General features: G+C 39.6%; 1 protein-coding gene across 3 annotated transcripts; it reads left to right on the top strand.

Annotated features, from left to right (window-relative positions):
- The first annotated feature begins 48 nt into the window (after positions 1-48).
- STEAP4 (STEAP4 metalloreductase) lies at positions 49-26,100 on the top strand. Of its 3 annotated transcripts, XM_044946751.2 has the most exons (6): positions 78-204; positions 3,927-4,071; positions 17,190-17,647; positions 18,263-18,790; positions 20,058-20,222; positions 22,855-26,100. In XM_044946751.2, the coding sequence occupies exons 3-6, from the start codon at positions 17,192-17,194 to the stop codon at positions 23,116-23,118; spliced, it is 1,413 nt and encodes a 470-aa protein (XP_044802686.2). In that variant the 5' UTR covers positions 78-204; positions 3,927-4,071; positions 17,190-17,191; the 3' UTR covers positions 23,119-26,100. The 3 variants fall into 3 exon arrangements, with proteins under 3 accessions (XP_006055307.3, XP_044802686.2, XP_044802687.2); XM_006055245.4 differs by lacking the exon at positions 3,927-4,071 and having other exon boundaries at positions 49-204; XM_044946752.2 differs by lacking the exons at positions 78-204; positions 3,927-4,071 and adding an exon at positions 590-676.

Raw genomic sequence — 26,100 nt, 5'->3', positions numbered from 1 at the left:
TGAACTCTTTCTGGAAGCGCTTTCTTCACCGCTTCTCTTGCGCAATTCAGCGAGCCCTCCCTCCGCTCTCGGGCTTCTTAAATTGAGTGTGGCTAAGCGCCGGAGCACAGAGCACCGAGCAGCGTCCCCTCCCAGCCTGGCCCTCGTTGCGCCCTGCAGCAGCGGCGCTGGACCACAGCCGCTTCGGAAGCACCCCTCCCGCAGGTGGGTCATATTGCTGCCGGCCTACGCCTGCTACCTTTCGCCATAGGGCTCCCCTCCCTTATCAGCTTCTGCCCACCTCGAATCCCTGCTTCCAGGACTCTGCTCCGCAAACCTGCTTGCCCTGGGAAGAAGGTGCAAGACCACCCAAGGGTGTGGCGGGATGAGTTAAGCAATTCAGCAAGCGGCTTGCTTCCAGGAGTTTTCTCTCTTGCTTCCTCGGGGTGCAGAGGAGCCCTAAGAAGGAAGACTTAGGGCTTTGGACTTCTCTCTGTGTCTTACTTCTAGATAAAGGCAATCTCAGATCTGAGTACACTTCGGGGCCAAGAGCTGAAAATGCGTCCTGAGATTTGCAACTGCTTCGTTCCTTGATCTTTAGCAATTGTTTTTCCAGAGAAATTCTGCTTTGGAATGTAATCGATGTGAAGAGTAAATAAAACCTTTGGTTCCTTGTTTGTCCAGAGGCAGCTGGAAGGTACTTTTCCCCTCTGGATAGTAATTTTAAAACTTTCTTTAGAAGATGACTGGTCTAAAGGAAAGTCAACTGGGTGGAGAATAGGGCAGGGGTGGGACTGGAGAATTCTATTCTTAGTTCTAATTAGAAGTTCAACACCTCAGCCTCAGTTTCCACACACATAAAATAAAAGACTGTTGGAGCAGAGTAGCCACAAAATCCACCTCTAACAAGGTAAAAACCCATGACTAAAGATGATTGTAGGTTTGAAATACATTGAAAACTTCATCAATGACATATGTGTAACTAAGAAATTTCTTTCTTCATAATAATGCAGGTTTGACTTTTTTAGGGAAACTACCGAGTTGTGGAGAGACAGTCTTTTTCTACTGAATACCTTGGATTTACACCACTTTTATCATTCAGAGAATGCTCTCAGCTTTCCAAGCCAGTTCTTCAGCCTTGCTGTGTGAGAATGTCCTATTCCGTATAAATGACAGTCATATAAATGTCACTCACATGAAAGAACATTTTTTTCTGATACAGTAGGTATAATTTTATAAAATGGCACATTTATTTGAAGCAGTAACTTTTTTGAGATATGGCCTTTTGCAAGGCCCCAAGTTTTTCAGAATGCTGTGATTTAGCACGGTATCAATACCTGCCTGTATTCCACCTGCATGGCAAACACCGCCACCCCAGAAAACAGAATGAAGCACTCCTTATTTATCAGGCATGGAGGTTGTAAAGTAAATGGAACATGTGTATGGAGAAATTGGGTCATGGCACTCTCTCCATCCAGCAACCTTTATGGTGTTGCTGAAGTTCACGCAGCAACCTGAGGTTCAGAAACCAGCCTGTTCAAGGCCTCACCCCTAATTTCAGAATGATTTCCAGATGCCTGCCTTGCTTAAGCTTGCTAACTGGTGTTAGAAGTAACCAAATAAATTTTTATAAACCTGTGCTTAAATTGAAAACCCTGAGCCTTGTTCTGAACAGTTTTAAGAAAAATAGATTCATATATCATAAAATTTCAAAATTGAAGAACGCTTGAGCAGTCATTCCACATTTCCTCAAGGATCAACCCTCATCATGCTCCCATTATTCATGACATTATTAAAAGGGTATAAATTATCTTTTTAAAGTTTCCTGAGTAGCTGATTCTGAAGTTGCCCTCAGAAACACATCCAGTGTTTCATGATCCTCACCACCCAGTTCTCTTTGGAAGTCATTTGGATCTTTTGTTAACTGCTATTTCAAAATTATTTCCTTTTAAAATCTTAATAAAGTTAATAAGCTGCTAGCAGAAAAAAAAAATACAATCACTTTTCAAACTTGAAGACTTGTCAGGGCATCTTGTAGGTTTCCTCTGGATTATCCTCTGAAAAAGTGAAAAACTCTTTTTAAAGTGTTAGTCACTCAGTTGTGTCCAGCTCTTTGCTACCCTGTGGACTGTAGCCTGTCAGACTCGTCTGGCCATGGAGTTCTCCAGACAAGAATAGTGGAGTGGGTAACCATTCCCTTCTCCAGGAGATCTTCCCCACCCAGGGATCAAACCTAGGTCTCCTGCATAGAAGGCAGATTCTTTACCATCTGAGCGACCGGGGAGAAATTGAAAATTAGTCACTCAGTCATGTCTGCCTCTTTGCTACCCCGTGGACTGTAGCCTGTCAGGCTCCTCTGCCCATGAAATTCTCCATGCAAGAGTATTGGAATGGGTTGCCATTTCCTTCTCCAGGGCATCTTCCTGACCCAGGGATTGAACCTGGTCTCCAGCATTGCATGCAGATTCTTTACTGTCTGAGCCACCAGGGAGAGAGGTCAATTATTAAGTGTCTGCAACTACATTTACCTATAAGTCCTACTCTAACAGTCTAGGACATGCTGTGGATAGTTAAGTTTTCTGTGTGGGATTTTTTTTTTTTTTAAGTTACAATTAGGCCAGAAGTAATAAACCTTACAAGGCCTCTGAAGTCACCTGTATGACTGCTTTTGTACATCCTTCTGTGCTTTGTACATCCAAAGAGAACAGGTCATTAGTTAACTATGAGGACAGTTAACTATGAAGAGTTCCACATTACATGTCCCACCTACCATGATATTTTAAATGATTTTTGGGTCATTTCCAAAATGATTTTAATTAACACTTGTTATTTTATTGAGAAAAATCAGGCCTGCAAGGAATAAAGCTAATAACTAAAGGATAACTAATGCTGAAAACAATACATGATAAGAAAACATATTTGGCCAACATACTTAAGCAATTTGTTCTTACCAAATTATTATGGAAAAAGGATCAAAGAGTGTTTGCACTGTTTGAAGATCATCTTTCAGAAATACATCACTGCAAAAAAAATATGCAATGTTCTACTCAAAGAAGCATTTCCACCCTAATTAACTAGGCAGGACATGACATCCAAATCTGAATGCTTCTCCACAATGTTCTAGAAGTGTTGTCTGCCATGTGTAAAGAAGCCTTACCATACTGAATTTTGATGGCTGCATATTTTTGAAGTTATTTTGAGAGACATATGTTACTTTTAAACGTAGATTATATGATCAGTCTTCATGTCAGAATGAAGTTCACTTTTCATCTTATAAGGAAGGCAAATGTATGCAAAGGATAATTTTGAAAAGTCAGGAACTATAATTCTGAATACAAAGAAATCTAAGAGGTAACTTAATATAACTATATAGCATACCTCTTGGGGAGGGGGGTATCAGAACACACACTAGACCATCGCTTTTGCCTTAGCTCCAAATAAATTAAGGGAAAATAATGGTTCAAGCACAGAGCCACATGCTCCAATCAGATTTTCACTGGTGATGGCTCAAGAACTGAGAAGAATCAGAATAGGAGAATGTGGCTAATGGTCCACACTGATCATACATCTTTCGTTTATACATCTGAGTTTATAAGGCGTGGAAATAGCTTTGAGCCCAAATAAAGCAGTGGCTGAAACAGTTATGCACAGACTTTGGTAAACTTTCTTGTTCTGCTTCCCAGGCAGATTAGCGCCCTTCTCTGTACATTCAATGTCTTCACATGTTGTTTTACAGCACATGAATGTGTCTATATCCTCCCCAAGACAGGAGCCCCATGAGGACAAGAACAGTCTAGTTTATCACTTTACCCATCTTATGTAGCACAGGGCCTTGCACAGAGAGGTTGTTCAATAATTCTGTCAAAAACATGCAGTGTTTTTGTGTATCAAGACATTGTTTTAGTGTATCAAGACATTAATGATACACTAATTTTTGTTTTTGAAAGATGCTAATAATTATGGACATAGGAGATTATATGCACAGATACCTCCTGTGCTATACTAGTTAAGAGGGTCAAAGTGTTCAGATTTCAACTACCTGCCCTTTGGGAAGAAGCATGAGATTGCTTTATACTCTACAATACATATAAAGTAAGTAGTGGAAAGTATTCTGTTTTTTTAAAAGAATAAATAAATTGTAGGAATCTTGGTGTTTCTTCTAATTAACCTTAATTTAATAACCCTATTATGTTGCTATCCTGGGTAAGATTCATAATAAATTTGTAACTATAATACTTTGGCGTTTAATTCATTTTAAAGAGTGACATAATGCAATTAATGCATTTAACTGAGGTCATGAAAGTTGGAATATTGAATTTTTAAAGGTTTTAATTAGTTTAACTTAAATAAAACACTTGAGCCTTTCTTTTAATACCTGAAGGCATGGCATAAGAAATGAAGCCTGATGCTAAGTCACTTCAGTCATGTCCGACTCTGTGCGACCCCAGCAACGGCAGCCCACCAGGCTCCCCCATCCCTGGGATTCTCCAGGCAAGAACACTGGAGTGGGTTGCCATTTCCTTCTCCAATGCATGAAAGGGAAAAGTAAAAGTGAAGTCGCTCACTCATATCCGACTCTTAGCGACCCATGGACTGCAGCCTACCAGGCTCCTCTGTCCATGGGATTTTCCAGGAAAGAGTACCGGAGTGGGTTGCCATTGCCTTCTCCGAAATGAAGCCTACTGATTAACTAAAAAGAACTAAGTTACATCAAATCATTCTTATTGTAGAAATGGCTATTTCTTTTCCAGTACCCAAGTATTGCTATAGTGATTTCTTCTTTGTATTCAATTGCCCTGACATAGCAGTATGGGATATGGGAGGCACTTGAAGAGAAAGCAATCAGTAAGCTGGTAAATGATACATTGCAGCCAATAATGTTTATCCCAAACTAAGATCCTAAACTCCTTTTTTTTTTTTTAATGCATGTCTGAAAAATTCAAAACAATGTATTTGGGAATGATGATACACAAAGAGGTCCCTGTATCTATCTTCTGAAGGGAGCCAAGGGTCTAGCAGTGTCAGACTTATAGTCCAAATTGTGTTCGCTCCATGTGTGGGGTTGAAAGGGCCTGGGACCTTTGCTTGGGTAGAGGGACCCACATGGCTTCTGTTTTCATTAAGAACCTATGAGCCTGAATCTCCCTAGAAGAGGGGGAGAGGCTCTAAGGAAAGAGATTTTAAGGCTTAAAGTCCAGAGTCAGGATTGAGAAAGTGAATCATCCTATCAGTCCAACCATTTTCCCATTTCCATGGTCCCAGGCAGAGTCTTGGAGAGAAGAAGATGAGAGATGGAGAAAGAGCCAGTGTGTGCCAGTAAATGGCTAAGGAAAAAAGATATCCTAAATAGGAGCACTTGCTGATTTCTATGGCATAAAATCTCCAAAGTTGGCTGATTTCAAACTTTCAGCTGGCAAGCCAGCTCCAGCCACACCACACCACTAAAAAGAGCCGTGGTTAAAAATCTAGGAATTAAAAAGGAGGAGCTGATTCACTAAAATATATTTATCAACCAGCAGTGCTCTCAGGCTAGTATAACATGAGAAGGGGGAAGGAGTTTCAAGAGCACTTTCTCTCCTGGGGTAAGAAATAGAGCAGCTGCAAGACCAGATCATTCCATACAGCTCGAGCTCATGGGGTCTTGGAAAATATTAAAGGTACTCTGGCCATTGGGGATCCTTGCCTCCAAAGCCAAATTAAAACTGAAAGAAAATGGTACCGAAAAGAAGATGAAGGAGACTATATAAAGGACATATAAAGCACCCCCAGGAGATTTCTAAACATTGTAAGGAGATGCTTTGAAGCAGATTGGAGTTACACCATCAGCAGGGTTAAAGGGAGAGAGGGAAACAGGATCAGATCCACAGGTTGGCAGTAATCAATATTCAGATAATTCCCAGTGGCTTCAAGGTGAGGATAAATGACTATTTATAGAAAATTTATTTAAACAAAGTTAATTTTGAAATGATCGAATAAATTCCTAAATGTTTCTGACTGACTACAGCAATCCTAGAAAAGCAAAATCCACTAATTGACACTAAATATTAAGTGGGCTTTTACAATCACCAAACTAACCAATAAGCAACTGCTCAGGTATTAATAGTATGTACAAGTCAAATGCCACCAAGTCAGTGAGATAGAGTTGTTTTCCTGATGGTGAATTGAGGTGAACGACAGATCTATAAGAAGTTGCTCAGAATTTAGTATGTAAACAGAGGTCAAGGTAAATTAACTTAGACACGACTGAACCCCTGACCTTTCTGTCATAAGCCCCAGCTTTAATCAAATGAACTAACCGCCTAGACAGGGGCTAATGAACCTACATGATAAAACTCTTAGTCAGGGAATCATAAAACAATCTTCATTTATCTTGACAGATGCAACTGAGATCTAAACGTGAAAACACATATGAGAAAGATCTTTAATTGGATCAGAATTTCACCAAAGAACTAATATTAAAAATAGAGTTTCATCTAAAGTATAATTCAAATAGGTAACACAGAACTGCATCACATTGCTCTCCTGATAATTCATTGGATGAAATTCATAGTGAAATGCTAGTGACAGAATCATTTTAGCTATACAGCATGTCACAGCTAGTTTTACTTAATAGCAATCCATGTGGATATTTATCCCCATAGAACATCAATGTAAAAGTTTTATATTTAGTTATGTTCTTGTTACTTGATCAAGTTGTACAACTTGATTAGTTTCCTTTTGTGTCATTCTATTAGATAGCATAAAAACTAATCATCAGTAAATTAGGGTGCTATGAGATATGTAACATTTTCTCCCAAAACAATTGAAATAATTAGTTTTTTAGCAACCAATCTGCAGTGGTTTCTTTATTTAGACTAAGGGCTTTAGATGACAGATTTATGTTAGTCTATAGCTATTACTAACAGAGCTACTTCTAACTACAAGGCTAAAATACGAAATGTACTATTATATTTTCAAATAACATACATAGACTGAAGATTGAACTGTCAAAAATTAGAAAGCTCTATTGATTATGGGCACATTACATTTTTTTATAAATGACAGTCAGTGGTCTTTTTACATCAAGGTCTTCTGATTTTGCTACAATAATATATAACTGTCAGTAAAAGAATATGTACTTAAATGTAAGCATGCTTGCTGTCCCTAAAGAGCCTTGATCTCACTAAATACAGAAATAGCTCTGTGAATAAATAGGATGGGTTCATGTATTATTGTCAGGTTTTTCTTAAAAAAAATTTTTTTGACCATTTTTTGCTTTCCAGTTATCCCTGGGATATATTAAAACAAATACTCTGAATCACAGGAAGGCTGGACTAGTTGCAGAACTCCCTCTTGCCCCTATGCCTGGTGAGGAAAGGAAATATTTGATTGATGGGCTTCAGATGATCAGATCAGTCACTCAGTCGTGTCCGACTCTTTGCGACCCCATGAATCACAGCACGCCAGGCCTCCCTGTCCATCACCAACTCCTGGATTCACTGAGACTCATGTCCATCGAGTCAGTGATGCCATCCAGCCATCTCATCCTCTGTCGTCCCCTTCTCCTCCTGCCCCCAATCCCTCCCAGCATCAGTGTCTTTTCCAATGAGTCAACTCTTCGCATGAGGTGGCCGAAGTACTGGAGTTTCAGCTTTAGCATCATTCCTTCCAAAGAAATCCCAGGGCTGATCTCCTTCAGAATGGACTGGTTGGATCTCCTTGCAGTCCAAGGGACTCTCAAGAGTCTTTTCCAACACCACAGTTCAAAAGCATCAATTCTTCGGTGCTCAGCCTTCTTCACAGTCCAACTCTCACATCCATACATGACCACTGGAAAAACCATAGCCTTGACTAGATGAACCTTTGTTGACAAGTAATGTCTCTGCTTTTGAATATGCTATCTAGGTTGGTCATAACTTTCCTTCCAAGGAGTAAGCGTCTTTTAATTTCATGGCTGCAGTCACCATCTTCAGTGATTTTGGAGCCCAGAAAAATAAAAGTCTGACACTGTTTCCCCATCTATTTCCCATGAAGTGGTGGGACCGGATGCCATGATCTTCATTTTCTGAATGTTGAGCTTTAAGCCAACGTTTTCACTCTCCACTTTCACTTTCACCAAGAGGCTTTTGAGTTCCTCTTCACTTTGTGCCAAAAGGGTGGTGTCATCTGCATATCTGAGGTTATTGATATTTCTCCCGGCAATCTTGATTCCAGCTTGTGTTTCTTCCAGTTCAGCGTTTCTCATGATGTACTCTGCATAGAAGTTAAATAAACAGGGTGACAATATACAGCCTTGACGAACTCCTTTTCCTATTTGAAACCAGTCTGTTGTTCCATGTCCAGTGCTAACTGTCGCTTCCTGACCTGCATACAAATTTCTCAAGAGGCAGATCAGGTGGTCTGGTATTCCCATCTCCTTCAGAATTTTCCACAGTTTATTGTGATCCATGCAGTCAAAGGCTTTGGCATAGTCAATAAAGCAGAAATAGATGTTTTTCTGGAACTCTCTTGCTTTTTCCATGATCCAGTGGATGTTGGCAATTTGATCTCTGGTTCCTCTGCCTTTTCTAAAACCAGCTTGAACATCAGGAAGTTCACGGTTCACGTACTGCTGAAGCCTGGCTTGGAGAATTTTGAGCATTACTTTACTAGCTTGTGAGATGAGTGCAATTGTGCGGTAGTTTGAGCATTCTTTGGCATTGCCTTTCTTTGGGATTAGAATGAAAACGGACCTTTTCCAGTCCTGTGGCCACTGCTGAGTTTTCCACATTTGCTGGCATATTGAGTGCAGCACTTTCACAGCATCAACTTTCAGGATTTGGAATAGCTCAACTGGAATTCCATCACCTCCACTAGCTTTGTTCGTAGTGATGCTTTCTAAGGCCCACTTGACTTCACATTCCAGGATGTCTGGCTCTAGGTCAGTGATCACACCATCATGATTATCTGGGTCGTGAAGATCTTTTTTGTACAGTTCTTCTGTGTATTCTTGCCATCTCTTCTTAATATCTTCTGCTTCTGTTAGGTCCATACCATTTCTGTCCTTTATCGAGCCCATCTTTGCATGAAATGTTCCTTTGGTATCTCTGATTTTCTTGAAGAGATCCCTAGTCTTTCCCATTCTGTTGTTCTCCTCTATTTCTTTGCATTGATTGCTGAAGAAGGCTTTCTTATCTCTTCTTGCTATTCTTTGGAACTCTGCATTCAGATGCTTATATCTTTCCTTTCCCCCTTTGCTTTTCACTTCTCTTCTTTTCACAGCTATTTGTAAGGCCTCCCCAGACAGCCATTTTGCTCTTTTGCATTTCTTTTCTATGGGAATGGTCTTGATCCCTGTCTCCTGTACAATGGCACGAACCTCATTCCAATGCTCATCAGGCACTCTATCTATCAGATCTAGGCCCTTAAATCTATTTCTCACTTCCACTGTATAATCATAAGGGATTTGATTTAGGTCATTCCTGAATGGTCTAGTGGTTTTCCCTACTTTCTTCAATTTAAGTCTGAATTTTGCAATAAGGAGTTCATGGTCTGAGCCACAGTCAGCTCCTGGTCTTGTTTTTGCTGACTGTATAGAGCTTCTCCATTTTTGGCTGCAAAGAATATAATCAATCTGATTTCGGTGTTGACCATCTGGTGATGTCCATGTGTAGAGTCTTCTCTTGTGTTGTTGGAAGAGGGTGTTTGCTATGACCAGTGCATTTTCTTGGCAAAACTCCATTAGTCTTTGCCCTGCTTCATCCGTATTCCAAGGCCAAATTTGCCTGTTACTCCAGGTGTTTCTTGACTTCCTACTTTTGCATTCCAGTCCCCCAGAATGAAAAGGACATCTTTTTTGGATGTTAGTTCTAAAAGGTCTTGTAGGTCTTCATAGAACCGTTCAACTTCAGCTTCTTCAGCGTTACTGGTTGGGGCACAGACTTGGATTACTGTGATATTGAATGGTTTGCCTTGGAAACGAACAGAGATCATTCTGTCGTTTTTGAGATTGCATCCAAGTACTGCATTTCAGACTCTTTTGTTGACCATGATGGCCACTCCATTTCTCCTGAGGGATTCCTGCCCGCAGTAGTAGATATAATGGTCATCTGAGTTAAATTCACCCATTCCAGTCCATTTCAGTTCGCTGATTCCTAGAATGTCGACGTTCACTCTTGCCATCTCTTGTTTGACCATTTCCAGTTTGCCTTGATTCATGGACCTGACATTTCAGGTTCCTATGCAATATTGCTCTTTACAGCATCAGACCTTGCTTCTATCACCAGTCACATCCACAGCTGGGTATTGTTTTTGCTTTGGCTCCATCCCTTCATTCTTTCTGGAGTTATTCTCCACTGATCTCCAGTAGCATACTGGGCACCTACTGACCTGGGGAGTTCCCCTTTCAGTATCCTATCATTTTGCCTTTTCATACTGTTCATGGGGTTCTCAAGGCAAGAATACTGAAGTGGTTTGCCATTCCCTTCTCCAGTGGACCACATTCTGTCAAATCTCTCCACCATGACCCGCCCGTCTTGGGTTGCCCCATGGGCATGGCTTAGTTTCATTGAGTTAGACAAGGTTGTGGTCCTAGTGTGATTAGATTGACTAGTTTTCTGTGAGTATGGTTTCAGTGTGTTTGCCCTCTAATGCCATCTTGCAACACCTACCGTCTTATTTGGGTTTCTCTTACCTTGGGCGTGGGGTATCTCTACACGGCTGCTCCAGCAAAGTGCAGCCATTGCTCCTTACCTTGGAAGAGGGGTATCTCCTCACCGCCGCCCTTCCTGACCTTCAATGTGGGATAGCTCCTCTAGGCCCTCCTGCACCCGTGCAGCCATGGCTCCGGGTTACTCTTCTAGTGGCCGCCCCTGGCCTCAGGCGTGGGTTGCTCCTCCTGACCGATGCCCCTGGCCTCGGGCATGGGGGCGTGGGGTAGCTCCTCCCGTCCGCCGCCCCTTAATAGATTGACTAATTAGATTCCAACCTAAAGGAGATCATTCCTGGGTGTTCATTGGAAGGACTGATATTGAAGCTGAAATTCCAATACTTTGGCCACCTGATGCAAAGAGCTGACTCATTTGAAAAGACCTTGATGCTGGGAATGATTGAGGGCAAGAGGAGAAGGGGACGACGGAGGATGAGATGGTTGGATAGCATCACCAACACAATGGACATGGGTTTGGGTGGACTCCAAGAGTTGGTGATGGACAGGGAGGCCTGGCCTGCTGTGGTTCATGGGGTCACAAAGAGTCGGACACAACTGAGTGACTGAACTGAACTGAATTAGATTAAATTATAGCATATTAAATATTATGTTAAGAATGGCCAGCTTATTGAGTACTTATCATGTCTCAAGAATTGCTCTCGGATACATTAATTCATCTGGCCCTTACAATGTCTCTAAAGTAGGTACTACAGAGCTCTCATTTCAAAAATAACATAACTGAAACACAAAGAGCTTGAGTAATTTGCCCAAGGTCACACACTAGTAAGTAGAAAACAAAATACTAGTGTTGTTGAATTAATATCTTCAGTGTTTTTTAAGTTTATGAAAGTTTAGAACAGATGCATGTGGGGGCCACATGATCAAAAAAAGTCTGGACTCTCTCTGCAATGATTCAGTTGAGTTCAGTTCAGCTGCTTGGTCGCGTCTGACTCTTTGCGACCCCATGAATCACAGCACGCCAGGCCTCCCTGTCCGTCACCAACTCCTGGAGTTCACTCAAGCTCATGTCCATCGAATCGGTGATGCCATCCAGCCATCTCATCTTCTGTTATCCCCTTCTCCTCCTGCCCTCAATCTCTCCCAGCATCAGGGTCTTTTCCATTGAGTCAACTCTTCACATCGTGTGGCCAAAGTATTGGAGTTTCAGCTTTAGCATCAGTCCTTCCAATGAACACCCAGGACTGATCTCCTTTAGGATGGACTCATTGGATCTCCTAGCAGTCCAAGGGACTCTCAACAGTCTTCTCCAACACCACAGTTCAAAAGCATCAATTCTTCGGCACTCAGCTTTCTTCACAGCCCAACTCTCACATCCATACATGACCACTGGAAAAACCATAGCCTTGACTAGATGGACCTTTGTTGGCCAAGTAATATCTCTGCTTTTTAATATACTATCTAGGTTGGTCATTCCAGAGAAGGCAATGGCAACCCACTCCAGTACTGTTGCCTGAAAAAAGCCATGGACAGAGGAGCCTGGTAGGCTATAGTCCATGGGGTTGCTAAGAGTCAGACACGACTGAGTGACTTCACTTTCACTTTTCACTTTCATGCATTGGAGAAGGAAATGGCAACCCACTCCAGTGTTCTTGCCTGGAGAATCCCAGGGATGGAGGAGCCTGGTGGGCGCCACGACTGATGCAACTTAGCAGCAGCAGCAGCAGGTTGGTCATAACTTTCCTTCCAAGGAGTAAGCGTCATTTAATTTCATGGCTGCAATCACCATCTGCAGTGATTTTGGAGCCCAAAAAAATAAAGTCTGACACTGTTTCCACTGTTTCCTCATCTATTTCCCATGAAGTGATGGGGCCAGAAGCCATGATCCTAGTTTTCTGAATGTTGAGCTTTAAGCCAACTTTTTCACTCTCCCTCTTTCACTTTCATCAAGAGGCTCTTTAGTTCCTCTTCACTTTCTGCCATAAGGGTGGTGTCATCTGCATATCTGAGGTTATTGATATTTCTCGTGGCCATCTTGATCCCAGCTTGTGCTTCTTCCAGTCCAGTGTTTCTCATGATGTACTCTGCATAGAAGTTAAATAAGCAGGATGACAATATACAGCCTTGACGTACTCCTTTTCCTCTTTGGAACCAGTCTGTTGTTCCATGTCCAGTTCTAACTGTTGCTTCCTGACCTGCATATAGGTTTCTAAGAGGCAGGTCAGGTGGTCTGGTATTCCCATCTCTTTCAGAATTTTCCACAGTTTATTGTGATCCACACAATCAAAGGCTTTGGCATAGTCAATAAAGCAGAAATAGATGATTAAGATGATCCAAATGAGAATATGTCAATAAAAACATCATCCATCTCACTTCAGGACACCAGCAACTTTGTCAAATCTGTATTTTGCTTGCAAATGTTCATTTCAATATAAAAGAGAGAAAAATAGTATATTAGGACAAATAACGAAAAAAAGTCATAGGACAGACAGGCACACAGGCATTCTTTCAATACACTTACAAACCAGTTCCACAAAGTAAAAAATTAAGGCATCATTCAGCAGTTTGAGAGTTTGAGTTATAACAACTAATTGTTAACTGATTAGAAATATAATATAAATTGCTACACTAGTTTGCATTTGAAGATGCTGCTAAGAATTTTTCAAAGGCATAGCTGTGTTTCCATATGATAGCCTCTGCTCATCTCCAGGTGCTTTCTCATATAAAGTCACACCCTTCTCTGATACAGTTCAGGATATTAGTCATCAGCTAGTTTATAAAATGGAGAAGGCAATGGCATCCCACTCCAGTACTCTTGCCTGGAAAATCCCATGGATGGAGGAGCCTGGAAGGCTGCAGTCCATGTTGTCGCTGAGGGTCGGACACGACTGAGCGACTTCACTTTCACTTTTCACTTTCATGCATTGAAGGAAATGGCAACCCACTCCAGTGTTCTTGCCTGGAGAATCCCAGGGACGGGGGAGCCTGGTGGGCTGCTGTCTACGGGGTCACACAGAGTCGGACACGACTGAAGTGACTTAGCAGCAGCAGCAGCAGTTTATAAAATGATTCAGCCGTTGTGGTTAATTCAATTATTCAAAGAGTTTCTGTGGAAGTATATAAAAGTCTTGTATGTCTTGTCCCTTTTCTCTATAACTTCTGACTATTTATAAAATTCTGAATGATCTGCCTGTGATATAGATATTAATACACAGCTTCAGATAAGCTCAGGTAAGAATTCCTTTTTTCTAATTTGAAAAGATACATGCATTCCCATAGAAGCACTATTTACAATAGACAAGACAAGGAAAAAACTAAATGTCCATCAAGAGATGAATGGATAAAGAAGATATTGTACATATAAACACTGGAATATAAGCCAGTCTTAAAAAAGAATGATATAATTTAATTTGGATGCTCTGAAATAAAGAAACAATTAAAAAAAAAAAAAGAATGAAATAATGCAACATGGATGGCCCTGCATGCTAAGTCTCTTCAGAGGGGTCCAACTCTTTTCTACCCTATGGACCGTAGCTGGCCAGGCTCCCCTGACCATGGGATTCTCCAAGTAAGAATATTGGAGTGGGCTGACATGCCCTCCTCTAGGGGGATCGTCCTGACCAGAGATCAAACTCACATTTCTAATGTCTCTTGCATTGTCAGGCAAGTTCCTTACCACTAGCACCACCTGGGAAGACCCCAAAGTAATTTAGACAAAAACAAATGTCATATGGTATCACTTACATGTGGAATCTTTTAAAAATGATACTAATCAACTTATTTACAAAAAAGAAATAGACTCATAGGTGTAGAAAACAAAATGGATGGTTATCAAAGCAGAGGGGTAGTAGGGAGGGGAGATAAATTAGGAGTTTGGGATTAACATACAAACACTAATATATATATAATATATATATGTATTATAGATAAACAAAGACTGACTATATAGCACAGGGAACTATATTCAACATCTTGTAAGAACCTATAATGGAAAAGAATATGAAAAAGAATACACACACACATATATATATTTGCTATACCCTGAAACTAACACAACATTGGAAAAAAACAAAAACAAAAAAATTTAGGTATTTTCCATAGGCTAAAATGAAAAGGGCAAATTTCTGAACTTTTAAAAAGGTGAAAGCTTCATATGCTCTGCAATCTGCATGAAATTCACTATGTCGGAAGTGAATAGTGATTAGGTCTGGTTTGAAATTCCACATCAAATTCATGGAGTTTTACTTTAAATCCATTTGGGTGAAAGAAGTAATGTCCTTAATAGCTCCCCCACCACCAACTTCTCTCTCTCTTCACTCCTCCCTTCCTCCCAGTGTTCACTCTATTCTCATTCAGCTTCCTCTTCATCATGCACCTCTCACTGTGCCAGACACACAGAGCAAACTGCAGCTTACAAGTCCAACGATCCACCCCTCCAGTATCATCCCATAAATATTTATCAACAAGTGCCTGGTCCACCACAGTCAGTGCTCTTTTTAGCACTGAGGTTGCATCACTGAACACAAGAGACTACCACCCACTGCCCCCCAAAAAAAGATTAACTAAAAGCTTACACTATACACTAAATATCGGGAAGAGAATTTTTTTGAGAAAATTCAGTATCAAAATAAGAAATAATATTCTTTCAAATGGAGAGTATCCTAGATGATTTTATTAGATCATAAAAACTTCAAGAACTTTTATTTGATTTATTATTAATTTAAATTTCAAAATCTTAAAAAGCAACACAGTCAGATGGTTTATAACTTTATATCAGTTTAGTTTTGCCCTGCATTTCTTTTACATTGGGTAAGATTAAGAAATGTTTTACTATATTGAAGTCATAAAGTTTATAACCTTTCCCCTCTAAGGTTATAAAATAATTCTCCATGGCCTCTTACAGTTCTATTATAGGTCCATTTCTTTAAAAAAAAAATACATTTCAAGTCTTAATATATTTTATATTTACCTTGGGGAAGAGTGTGAGTATAGATTAAGCTTTTTATTCCAATTGGTTATTTAGTTGTCATAATATTAGCTACTGAATAAGCAATCTTTTCTACATCGACTTGAGATGCTCATCTTTATCATATAAATTTAGGTTCATTTCTGATTTTTTTTTTTTTACTCTATTCCACTGAACATTTGTTATTCCTGTGACAGCAGCATGATATTTTAGATTTAAAATATTTAATAGAACTGGTCCTCTATTTATTAGAATAGAACTAGCCCAGTTTTCAGAATGTATAGATTAAACCAGAGAAAACTGACATTTTTGTGAAGCTGAGGCTACCCACCCAGAGACATGCTGTACAGTTCTATTTACATGAATCTTCTGAGTCTTAGGGGATTTTTAAATTTTTCTTCATTTGGATCTTGTACATATATTGTGCATGTGCGTGCTCAGTCGCCAAGTCATGTCTGACTCTTTATGACCCCACGGACTCTAACCCACCAGGCTCTTCTGTCCATGGGATTTCCCAGGCAAGAACACTGGAGTGGGTTGCCATTTCCTTCTCCAGGGGATCTTCCCGATATATACCCTGTATCTTAAGTTCATTCTTAAATACTATCTCTATTTTGTTGCAGCCATAAATTGGGCCTTTTCTTCTATTAAATCTTCAAATTGGTTTATTTTTCTCATATGAGAAGAGCATTGATATTAATTGAGTGCCCAGACAAGATATTGAATTGCTTTTATGTGTATAGCACTTTTTCAATGACTTTTGAGTTTTCCAAGATTACAGTTTGATTTTCTACAATCCGTTTTGAATTTCTATACCTCTAATTTCTTTCTCCAGTACAATTGTGTTAGCTAGAATCCAAACAATAATATAGGATATATATATTTACCTGGTTTATGACTTTATTAGGAATATTTCTAGTAATTCTCTTTAAAGTATGAAACTGAATTTTAGGTTGAGAAAGATACTTTGTATGTTAAGGAAATATCTATTTGTTCCTTTAAAAAAAAATAATAAAAATAAAGAAAAACTGTCAAATTTTAATGTAGGTCCGCTTAGCATACATAAATATGGTCATATTTTTCTCTTTAATCTTCTAATATGGTGTATTCTATTAATAGATTTTCTAATATTGAATTTATAGAACTAATCTTTACATTTTTAGAATAATCCTATCTGATCCAAGTGCACTGTCTCATAACAGGCTACCAGATACTGTTGGTTAATTTGGGATTTTGCACCACTAAATATAAGTAAATTGGTCTATAATTTCCAAAATAGTGCATTCTTTGTCAGATTTTGCTCTTGAGAATTTTGGGAACTCAATAATGTAAGTACTCAATAATGCAGTATCATTGTGATACACATCCGCAGTTTAAGACTGCAACTGGTAAATGTCTTGGGTTTTCACTGCATTTCCTTATCCAATACAAGATTTTGTTAAATAAGACATATGAGAATATATGAGACAGTTTTTACTCCTTCCAAATTTTGTAGGGAATGTGCTTGAGACAATTCATCAGAAGATTCAAACATCACTCAATCACTGTTTCCTTGATATAATTTTCATTCCTTTTTACCAGAACATTCATATTTTGTTTGGGTATTTGATTATCTTTCAGTTATGGAGAAAATTTCTACAGATGCATTTCCTCTCACTATGCCTTCTTCAGAAAAGCAAGAAACTGTATGCATTTTTGGAACTGGAGATTTTGGAAGATCACTGGGACTTAAAATGCTCCAGTGTGGTTATTCTATTGTGTTTGGAAGTCGAACCCCCGGGATGTCCAGCCTGCTGCCCAATGGTGCAGAGGTCATGAGCTACTCTGATGCAGCCCAGAAATCTGACATTATAATCATAACAATACACAGGGAACATTATGATTTTCTCACAGAATTAACCGAGGTTCTCAATGGGAAAATATTGGTCGATGTCAGCAACAACCTCAAAATCAATCAGTATCCAGAGTCAAATGCAGAGTACCTTGCTCAGTTGGTGCCGGGAACCCACGTGGTAAAAGCATTTAACACCATCTCAGCCTGGGCTCTCCAGTCAGGGGCGCTGGATGCAAGTCGGCAGGTAAGATTACAAGATAGATTTACACTCCATCTTTAAAAAGTAAATGTCTTAATATGCACTTACCTCACAGATTCCAAAACATAATTTCAAAATAAAATATTTTATTTTGCTAATATGTGCCATGAATAGCATTCTTGGGTTTGACAAAGTAGGGTAACCAATTGTAATGATTTCCCATTATCTATACCCTGAGCTTTCAGCTTGATAGAACCCAATGGTGTCAACTAGAGGCCTCCTGTCAGTACTAGAAAATAACACCGCTAAATTGTTGACGGATATCCTTTCTACTCCCATTACTTTGTATGAAATGGGTTTCATTTATTCATCAAGATTAAAAACAATCCATAAGTGATGTGGCACCCACAAATACAGAAGAGAACTCAAGTTGTCTGTACTGCAGAAAACCAAGTCTAATCATATCAACGCCATATGCCTAAACCACTCTCAACTTAAAAGCCTGGTACTTAACTATCCAACATACATGTGCAAGTCTAAACCATTATCTCATTAAATATGTTCACTCTACAGCCTTGTTTTAGAAGCAGTTACTACTATATAACAACGTCCTCCATTACTAAAGAAAGAATAAATACAAAATTAATTATTTTAACCCAGGTGTTTATCTGCGGAAATGACAGCAAAGCCAAGCAAAGAGTGATGGATGTCGTTCGTAGTCTTGGACTTACTCCATTGGATAAAGGATCTCTCATGGCAGCCAATGAAATTGAAAACTACCCGCTACAACTATTTCCAATGTGGAAGTTCCCCTTCTATTTGTCTGCTGTTCTGTGTGTCTTCTTCTTTTTCTACTGTGTAATAAGAGAAGTAATCTACCCTTATGTTTATGAAAAAAGAGACAGGACATTCCGTCTGCCTATTTCTATTCCAAATCGTGTCTTTCCAATAGCAGCACTCACACTGCTCGCCTTGGTTTACCTCCCCGGTGTTATTGCTGCCATTCTGCAGCTGTACCGAGGTACAAAATACCGCCGATTCCCAGACTGGCTTGACCACTGGATGCTTTGCAGAAAACAGCTTGGCTTGATAGCACTGGGATTTGCCTTCCTTCATGTCCTCTACACACTTGTGATCCCTATTCGTTATTATGTACGATGGACATCGAACAACAGAACCGTTACCCAGGTACATCTCTACTCACTTGTATTCTCCTATTTTTAAATCAAAGAGCAATCTTGCTACATCATATTCCATTTCATAATTATAGAAAACCACTCTTCTAAACATCTTTAATTTTTAAAGCAGCTACAATTAGACAGTTCATGCTTGTCTTGGGGAGTTTATTGTTTTACTTTGGTTTTTTTTAACAAATCCTGTTGAAATCTCATATAACTAGTGAAGAGTCAGAGTTAGATTCCCAGGTTCACTTGGATCCATATGTGTATTCTCAGGATTCACTGGTACACAGATGTGAGGGCTCAGGAAAACCTAATGAACCTACTTGAGTTACTTCAATAAATGGAAGCCAAAATTTAAAGTTTCTATTTTTATGCATGCTACTTTCTTTTGGAAGTCAAAACCAACCATCTTATAAGTGAAGGGGCTTCATGTCCAAACATGAATCAGAGGAATGTAAACAAATTTACAAAAGGGTATTTATAACTCTGTTAATGTTTGTCTTGTGGGATGCCATCCTCAATGACTAGAAAACTAAACAATTCTGAGCAAATGTCAAAAACTATATTTTGCACGGTCAAAATATTCAGAGAGAATCAGCTCAGGGAGTCTTAAAGCAGTTCCAGAGAAAGTTCTATACATCAGTTCTGGTTTGGAAATAATTGGTTTTGATCAATCCTACTGCAGTGTCAAAGTTTATTAGTCAATAACTCATTGATGGTGTGTCTGTGGGATTTCTATACATTATTTCCATAACAAATACATAGCATGTCCTTGGGTAATAGTCATGTTACAGGGGCCAGATTTCTCTCAAGATGTGTTACAACAGACCTGAAGCTACATTCCAAAAAAAAAAAGAAAAGAACTCAAACTTCATGTGTGTGAATAATCAGCATATAAAGCAGGAAAACAGAACCCTAATGTAATCATTTGAGAACATCAATTTTTGCTTGGGGAACAAGAAGCCATATGGCAAAGAAGGTTTAAGTAAATGTTTATTTTGTTTTAGGATTTACAGGGTCAATTAAAATTCTCTATACAATTTCTGGAGTCAACTATCATAGTAAAGTCCTAATAGAACCAATTACTTTTTCTATCAAAAAACATAATATCTAAGTGTATTTTTCTAAGTGTAATTATTTTGAGTGACTCTTCAGAAATGTTATACAACTTGCGTTGAGCAAAGAAACGATGTAGAGGTATTTTTTCATCACCTTAAAAGTTTGGGCAATTTGTAAAAAATGAAATTTTAAAAAATTGCTTCTAACTATTTTAGGTAATAACCAAGAAAGAAAATCCATTTAGTACCACTAACTCCTGGCTCAGTGATTTATATATCGCTTTGGGAATGCTCGGATTTTTCCTGTTTGTACTCTTGGGAATCACTTCCTTGCCATCAGTTAGCAACATGGTCAACTGGAGAGAGTTTCGATTTGTCCAGGTAAAAGGACTTCATGATTTAATCTACTTTTTAGTGCAAAATGATTCTGAGTTAACAAATATTCTGATTTTTCTCTCATACGTGCATAAATTTTCATTTTGCTCCATCAGTTTCCTAGCAATCACATAAAAATAGCAACTGAAACAATTTCAGATTAGAAAAGCTAAACTCTAGAACCCAAAGGCAAATTCCATAATGGTTTGATTTCCTAGCAGGACAAGATTCCTGACCACTCCCAGAGACACAGCTAAGAGTACATAGTGAAAAGCATCAACTACTATTGAACCCTGTGCATGGAGATACACTAGGCTCAAGGTGGAAAGAAACCCAAACACGAAATTTCTACTTCTGAAAATCAACTTTAGAATATGGACTTATGGGTATAAAACTTTCTATGCTAGCCTGTCATCATACCAGATTCAGTGCTGGTCTGTAAGATGGAATATCAGTGTTTCCACACATCAACCACCAGATACATCATTAAAGGCAGTTAGTAACTAATTTTGTAGACCAGGGGTCTTCAAAGTGTGGCATCTGGACCACCAGCAGCAGCAGCATCACCTGGGATCATGTTAGATACAAATCCTCATGCCCCACCCCTACCAAACTGAATCAGAAACTCTGGAGCTATTGAGGCAGGAGTTAGATAGGCCCCAGGTTGAACAATTTCTCCCCTGTGAACGAAAACCCCATAATAGGAGAAACTCCATAAAAGCAGGATGATGGAGGAGGCTGTGCCCTGCACAGATACCAAATTAAAAAAAACACACACACATTCCTCGTTCTTGAAGTTAGGGAGACCTCCCCAACGGCACATGCGCAGAAAGGCTTCTTGGAGGTAAAAAAGGGAGGGGGTGACACCTCATAGTAAGCGATGTCAGCTACCCATGAGCCTCTTCACCATTCATTAGACTCCATCTTGGCAAAGAGATGAGCTTCCACACATGAAAGGATCCTGAGATATACCAAATATGGCCTCAGGACCAAACAAATCAAAATGACTGGCCAAAGGAAACCCAGAAGAAATGACCCATAAAAGTAACTCAAACTGCCACGAAAGGGTGACTCAGCAACTCTCTCTCTCTGAGCATGCCCATGAGTCTACCCACACATACTATACTCTTTTCCTCCTAATAAACACTTTGCTTGCTTCACTACTTTTTGTTTTTGTGGGAATTCTTTTCAGCAAAACCAAAGAGTCAGGGTCTTGTCACTGACCACTGGTCTAGTGGCTAGGATTTGGTGCTCTCACTGCCTCGACCTGTCCTCAGTCTCTGGCTGGGAACTGAAGCCCAGCTTCAAGTCGCTGCAGGCCGAGGTCATCCGAGATCATCCAAGATCAGTAAGGCCCAGTGGTTGGTTTGTTTTCACAAGCCCTCTGGGTGATTCTGAGGCATATTCCTTGAGAACTAGTATAACAGAATAGACCATTAATAACAGAAGTCAGAATTGCACGTTATAGAACTGTTTGGTGGAGAAGGCGATGGCACCCTACTCCAGTACTCTTGCCTGGAAAATCCCATGGACGGAGGAGCCTGGAAGGCTGCAGTCCAGGGGGTCACTGAGGGTCGGACACGAATGAGCGACTTGACTTTCACTTTTCACTTTCATGCATTGGAGAAAGAAATGGCAACCCACTCCAGTGTTCTTGCCTGGAGAATCCCAGGGACAGGGAAGCCTGGTGGGCTGCTGTCTACGGGGTCACACAGAGTTGGACACGACTGAAGTGACTTAGCAGTAGCAGCAGCAGAACTGTTTGAATTCTAAAGATTTACAGTTTCTCCCAGGGACCAAATGCAGTCATCATTTTCTTATGTTTATACCTTTATTCAAGACATTAAGACAGAAATAAACATTGGGCTTTGTATGTAGGCCTAAACAAACAACCAACCAAAAGTAAAGTTTGCTAACTACTGTTTACTGCGATACAATTCAGCTGCTGCTGCTGCTGCTAAGTCGCTTCAGTCCTGTCCAACTCTGTGCAAGCCCATAGACTGCAGCCCACCAGGCTCCCCCGTCCCTGGGATTCTCCAGGCAAGAACACTGGAGTGGGTTGCCATTTCCTTCTCCAATGCATGAAAGTGAAAAGTGAAAGTGAGGTCGCTCAGTCGTGTCTGACTCTTAGCCACCCCATGGACTGAAGCCTACCAGGCTCCTCCATCCATGGGATTTTCCAGGCAAGAGTGCTGGAGTGGGGTGCCATCGCCCTTCTCCCACAATTCAGCTAGTATCTGTTTTTAGTCAGCAACATACACTAAAGTGGTATTTCTTGAGGACATACTGTGTTTTGTTCATTTCTGGCCTCCAGAAAAGATGATCCAGGAAAGAGTGTTACCCTTGAAAAAGAAGGTACATTACTTATTCAAATGCAAAAGAATCTATTCCTGGGAACCTTTCTCATCCAGTTAGGTTAAGATGAAACCACCAGGTCATTTGTAAGCAGTCTTTTCTTTTTAAATGATACAATGATCATCCTAAAGCAGAGTTAATGTTTTTTCCATTCTTGGCAGTGTTCTAAATACTACAGGTTTCAAAGGCTTGTGGCTTTGACAAATACCCTTCACTGACTCACAGTATTTCATGTGAAAATGTAAACAGTGTTAATGTACATGTTTTTGTTTCTTGTTTATAGTCCAAACTGGGTTATTTGACCCTGATCTTGTGCACAGCCCACACCTTGGTGTACGGTGGGAAGAGATTCCTCAACCCTTCGAACCTTGTGTGGTATCTCCCTTCCGCCTACGTGATTGCGCTGATCATCCCTTGCACAGTGCTGGTGATCAAGTTCATCCTCATCCTGCCATGTATAGACAAGACCCTTATGCGGATCCGCCAGGGTTGGGAAAGGAACCCGAAATACTCAGAACCATCATTGAATGGAAAAACAGATATTTAAAGCAAAATTCAATTCACCTGGACTTCTTAACCGTGGTGTTGCAGGTTTAGAGAAGAATAATTAGTGCAGTGAAGAAAGTATTTTTCTCCCACCGTGGGCTGAAGTTTGTGAACAGAGAAAGAAATCATGCCTGACTTTGAGAAATGGGACACCATTTAATCTCAGGTCCAGTCTCTGCCTCTCCTTTTTCTGGAGGTGGGGGGCTGAATCACCATTAGCTTTGTGGTTTCACAATAAGAAGCTTCTTTGCTGTGGGCAACATGCATGACCTAATGTCTTGCAAAATCCAGGGGAAGTACATGCAGTTTCCTTCTCTGGTTCAAGGGCTAAGAAGAGTGAAAGAGAAAATACTAAGATGGTGGCCGCTGATAAGTGCTTTATTAGATCTTTCTGAAAAAGAGGGTCAAGAAAGCAAAAGGAATGAGATTTTTATTCTGGTTTTTGGAAGTGCAGGTGATTATAAATATTGCCATGGTAAATTCTGTAGTTACATGTACTTTTTGATATTTTTTTTACCAACCTGGATATGTAGTGTGGAGAATTATTTTGTAAAACAATAAAAATTTCACAATAGATTAGAAATAATCATGGACTGGATATATGCAAACTTATACAGTTGTCATAAAATCATTCCTCCACAAAGGAATAAGTGTAAAAAGATTGAGTTAAAAATGAGGGATATCCACTTGGATTTTCTCAATGTACCATACGTGAAGAAGAGTTGATAAAAGCTCTTGTGCAAAAAGTTAAAAAAAATTAAATAAATTTTATAAAGTTTGTACTACATCAGGTTTACTATTATTTAGGCTATCTGCTATGCTTTGTAAATAACATATTTCAAATTTGTTCAATATTAATCATCTATGAAATGAATTGCTAGTATAAAAAAGTAGCTTCTATAATTTATCATAGTTTGTTATAAATGTTAGCAGGGAAATTAAATGAATAATGAAAGTATAAGTTGGACCAATACACAGATGAGACAGAATTTCGAAGTCTTAGGCAGGAGAGGTATGAGCAGCAGTTTGTAATAGGAGACTTGGTTCTTTCTCAAGTCCTAGCTGGAAGGCAGGATGCTTTTCTCTGCTTTTCTGTGGTAATGATGCCATTTCCAAGATGACCTTCAGCAGGATTAGCCTTCCTGGCTCATATATGGAGCTGAGAGGAGCCTTATGTATGACCTTTCCACAAGCCGAAATAACCAAAAGTCTTTGGATTTGACAATTTTCTGCCTGCTTCACATAGGCCATTTCTTTTACTTTTTACTTTCACTATCATATATTCTATATGATATTATACAAAATGATTACAATATATTAAAACATCACCCACAATCCAGAATATTTTTCTATAAAACGTTTTGAAAATAGTTCTACCTATACTGTATATTCAATTGTGTATCCTTCCTTTTTCACTTAATATACTGCAGCTTTGTTTGCTTACTTACATGCTTTATGTATTGAATCAGTGGCTGCATGATATTACATCAAATATGCATTTATTTTACCACTGCTCTAATTCAACATTTAGGTTATATCCATTTTTTACTAAAACAACATTTCAGAGGATACCTTAGCACTTATAACTTTAGTGCGTATTTTAAGTTACTTCTTCAGAATACTTGCAAAGAATTGGGATTAAAAATTAAAAAACATTTAATGTAATTGCCAAATTATTTCTGAAGTTAATACCATTGGCACCATATGAAGATGTTGGTTTCATTATACCCTTGAGTTCAGTTCAGTTCAGTCGCTCAGTCATGTCTGACTTTGCGATCCCATGGACTCCAGCACACCAGGCTTCCCTGTCCATGACCAACTCCCAGAGCTCACTCAAACTCATGTCCATCAAGTCAGTGGTGCCATCCAACCATCTCATCCTCTGTCGTCCCCTTCTCCTCCCATCTTCAAACTTTCCCATTATACCCTTACAGATTTTTTTTTAATTTCAGCTTGTGTTAATGAAAAGACACCCAGAATATATGTTCCATTCGATTATCCTTGATCTACTCAAGGATTCAAAAAAACTTGAGACTTTGAGTAGAGCTGTGCTGTGTGGTGAAGACCCCAGGGCATCAGTGAGAAACACAGGGTAACTGTCACTACTCATTCATTCTATTTTATGCAAAATACCCAAGTGTTCTAGGGTTAGCCACTGACTTTTGGCTAGAGAATTGGTTACCTAAAGGTTAAGTACTATCCAGGCTAATCTAAAGGAAACCTTTGGGGTTAACCGTGTTCCTTTTTTGGTAAAAGAGTAAGATTTTTACTGGCTATCTGGTTCATTACTAAGACTAGAAAATGCCACTCTTAGGTTAAACAAGGAGCTTCCCAGGTGGCTCAATGGGTAAAGAATCCGCCTGCAGTTCAGGAGACATAAGAGATGTGGGTTCAGTCCCTGGGTCAGGAAGATACCCTGGGATTTAACATGGCAACCCACTCAAGCTTTAAAAAAAAAAAGCTTACCTACAGTAAAAAGGATTCTGCTTTATAACCTAGTAAAAATGTTCTTCTTGGGTACTTCACAAGAGGCATCCAGGAAGCCAAACATTCCAGAGCACCCCTGGTGGTTTTGGCATCAGTGCATTGCTGGGCACGACCCTCAGCCTCACCCGCAAGGCTCCAAGCCCCTCCAGCTGACCAGAGAAGCCAGTGCCCTCCTCTCACCCCTCCCAACATCCATTCCCAAGCCATCAAACCAATGTGCCCATCCTAACACAGCTGATTCCCCCAGTCTCCTTAAGGTGGAAAAGAGTTTGAAACAGAAATAGGTGTGTTGTGTGAACTATAGTTCTTTTTAACTGTTCTAAACTATTCTTCTACATTAAAAAAGTCAAACTAAACTTCCTCACTCCTCATACATTTCCTGTATTCTAGGAACATTTTTATTATATGATAGGCCTTTTATTTTTGTATATATTCCCCAGATTAAGGGATGACTGCTTTTGGACATGTGTACTCATTAAACACTATTTTAAAAGTT

The sequence above is a fragment of the Bubalus bubalis genome, chromosome 8 (genome assembly GCF_019923935.1).
Source record: "Bubalus bubalis isolate 160015118507 breed Murrah chromosome 8, NDDB_SH_1, whole genome shotgun sequence".
Classification (NCBI taxonomy): Eukaryota; Metazoa; Chordata; class Mammalia; order Artiodactyla; family Bovidae; genus Bubalus; species Bubalus bubalis.
The sequence above is the reverse complement of the archived record's forward strand: the minus strand, read 5'-3'. Positions and strand labels throughout refer to the sequence as shown.